General features: G+C 42.7%; 1 protein-coding gene across 1 annotated transcript; it reads right to left on the reverse strand.

The window, feature by feature from the left end:
- Positions 1-306: 306 nt before the first annotated feature.
- On the reverse strand, positions 307-1,123 carry LOC129461654 (zinc finger protein 141-like). Its single transcript, XM_055240880.2, has 2 exons — positions 877-1,123; positions 307-320 (listed from the first exon to the last, which is right to left on the reverse strand). Exons 1-2 carry the CDS (start codon positions 1,100-1,102, stop codon positions 307-309), a joined length of 240 nt encoding a protein of 79 aa, XP_055096855.1. The 5' UTR covers positions 1,103-1,123.
- Between the last annotated feature and the right edge of the window lie 616 nt (positions 1,124-1,739).

A 1,739-nucleotide genomic window follows, 5' to 3' on the forward strand; every position in this document is an offset into this window, starting at 1 on the left:
AAAATTGCTGAGTAAGAATTTTTGTAGAATTACATTTGCAACCTCCATAGGATTAAAAAATACTAAACAGAAAAGATGCAACATCTGTCCCTGGTGTTCCTGGCATTTCCGAACCAAATCCCAGTATGTCCACTACTCATGTTACACATTTTGGACACGATACAAAAAGAATATTTGAAAAAAAAACTTTGACATAGAGCTCCTCAATAACACAAATATTCCAATGTCTCCAAAAGCAATGGAACAGTAGTCAGATCATGCAGCACCTTATAAGCAATAAAGTGGACATTAGCTCTCCCTGTAAACTTAAAGGCAGATCACTAAAGCAAAAAGAGAATTCTTAGAAGATTTAACAGCATGGGACAGAAGATGCCCCTATTTGTGAACATGAGAAAAAATGCAGCTTTTTCAGAAATTATTTTCACTGGAGCAGAGCTTCCCAAACTACCTGTTTTATTTATTTATTTATTTATTTATTTATTTATTTATTTATTTATTTATTTATGTATTGAGATGGAGTCTAGCTCTGTCACCAGGCTGGAGTGCAGTGGCGTGATCTCGGCTCACTGCAACCTCCGCCTCCCGGGTTCAAGTGATTGTCCTGCTTCAGCCTCCCGAGTAGCTGGGACTACAGGTGCGCACCACCATGCCCAGCTAATTTTTGCATTTTTAGTAGAGACAGTGTTTCATTCACCATGTTGGCCAGGATGGTCTTGATCTCTTGACCTCGTGATCCACCCGCCTCAGCCTCCCAAAGTGCTTGGATTATAGGCGTGAGCCATTGCACCCAGCCCCAAACCACATTTTAAGGCCTGGCTTCCTTTTTGACCTTGGGTTCCCTTGCCTGTGTCCTCTGCTTCATTCACTCTCACCTACCTAGGGGTCTGGCTATGATCTTATGTATCTTCACATTGTAGGGCTCTTTTATTTGCTCCAGACAGGTGACCAGGTCTGGGTTAGAGATAGCAACACCCAGAGAGACCAGGTTTCTGTAGTTCTCCAACATCACATCTCTATACAAATTCTGCTGGGCAGGGTGCAGGCATTTCCACTCTTCTGGAGACAATTCTGTTGCCACATCCCTGAATGTTAAGAGTTCCATTTCCCCACTTCAGGGGTATCCGGGAGTCTGCTACGAATCATCCAATACCTGCAGGTCACAGAGCGAGGGAGGCTGAGGCTGTAGCCAAATCACCGAGGCCTCCCAGAACCGAGGACGCAGAGAGATGAAGCCCCTAACCCAATGCCTGGCAGGAGCCAGATGCCGCTTTGTTTTCAATGAAAGATTCTGTAGACAAGCCAATATTTCTTCTTCATTATTATGAATTTATATGTACAACCTCTGTGTCTAGTGTGGTTGTCTCTGACTGTCTCCACCTCCATCCTAATTCCTCCACCAACATTTGGGGGTTGTCAAGGAAAGGACATTCTGTGAAGACATAGTGTATGTTATACATTTCAATGTAAGAATTAAATTGATTCATATGTCAACCTAAATGAGATCTTGCCTCCCTCTTGGTGAGTTTTTCTCTTGTGTAACTTGCAAAGTGTGGTCTGGGAGAGCTAGCTATTCCTGTTTGGAAAATATACCAACCTGAAAATGTCCAAAGTGAGCAGATTGGCTTTGATGCCTTTATAAAATTATGAGTCCTCCTACTGAATCATTTGCTCTCACTTCCTTCACTTAGTCTGTTCTTACTGTATGGTGGCAAGTTGCAGAAGATTAAGATTAGGCCTTG

Source organism: Symphalangus syndactylus, chromosome 14 (genome assembly GCF_028878055.3).
Source record: "Symphalangus syndactylus isolate Jambi chromosome 14, NHGRI_mSymSyn1-v2.1_pri, whole genome shotgun sequence".
NCBI classification, from domain to species: Eukaryota; Metazoa; Chordata; class Mammalia; order Primates; family Hylobatidae; genus Symphalangus; species Symphalangus syndactylus.

What these genes read in the sequence shown, in the direction of transcription:
- LOC129461654 (XM_055240880.2), bottom strand. Translation starts at nt 1,102, where the DNA reads ATGGAACTCTTAACATTCAGGGATGTGGCAACAGAATTGTCTCCAGAA.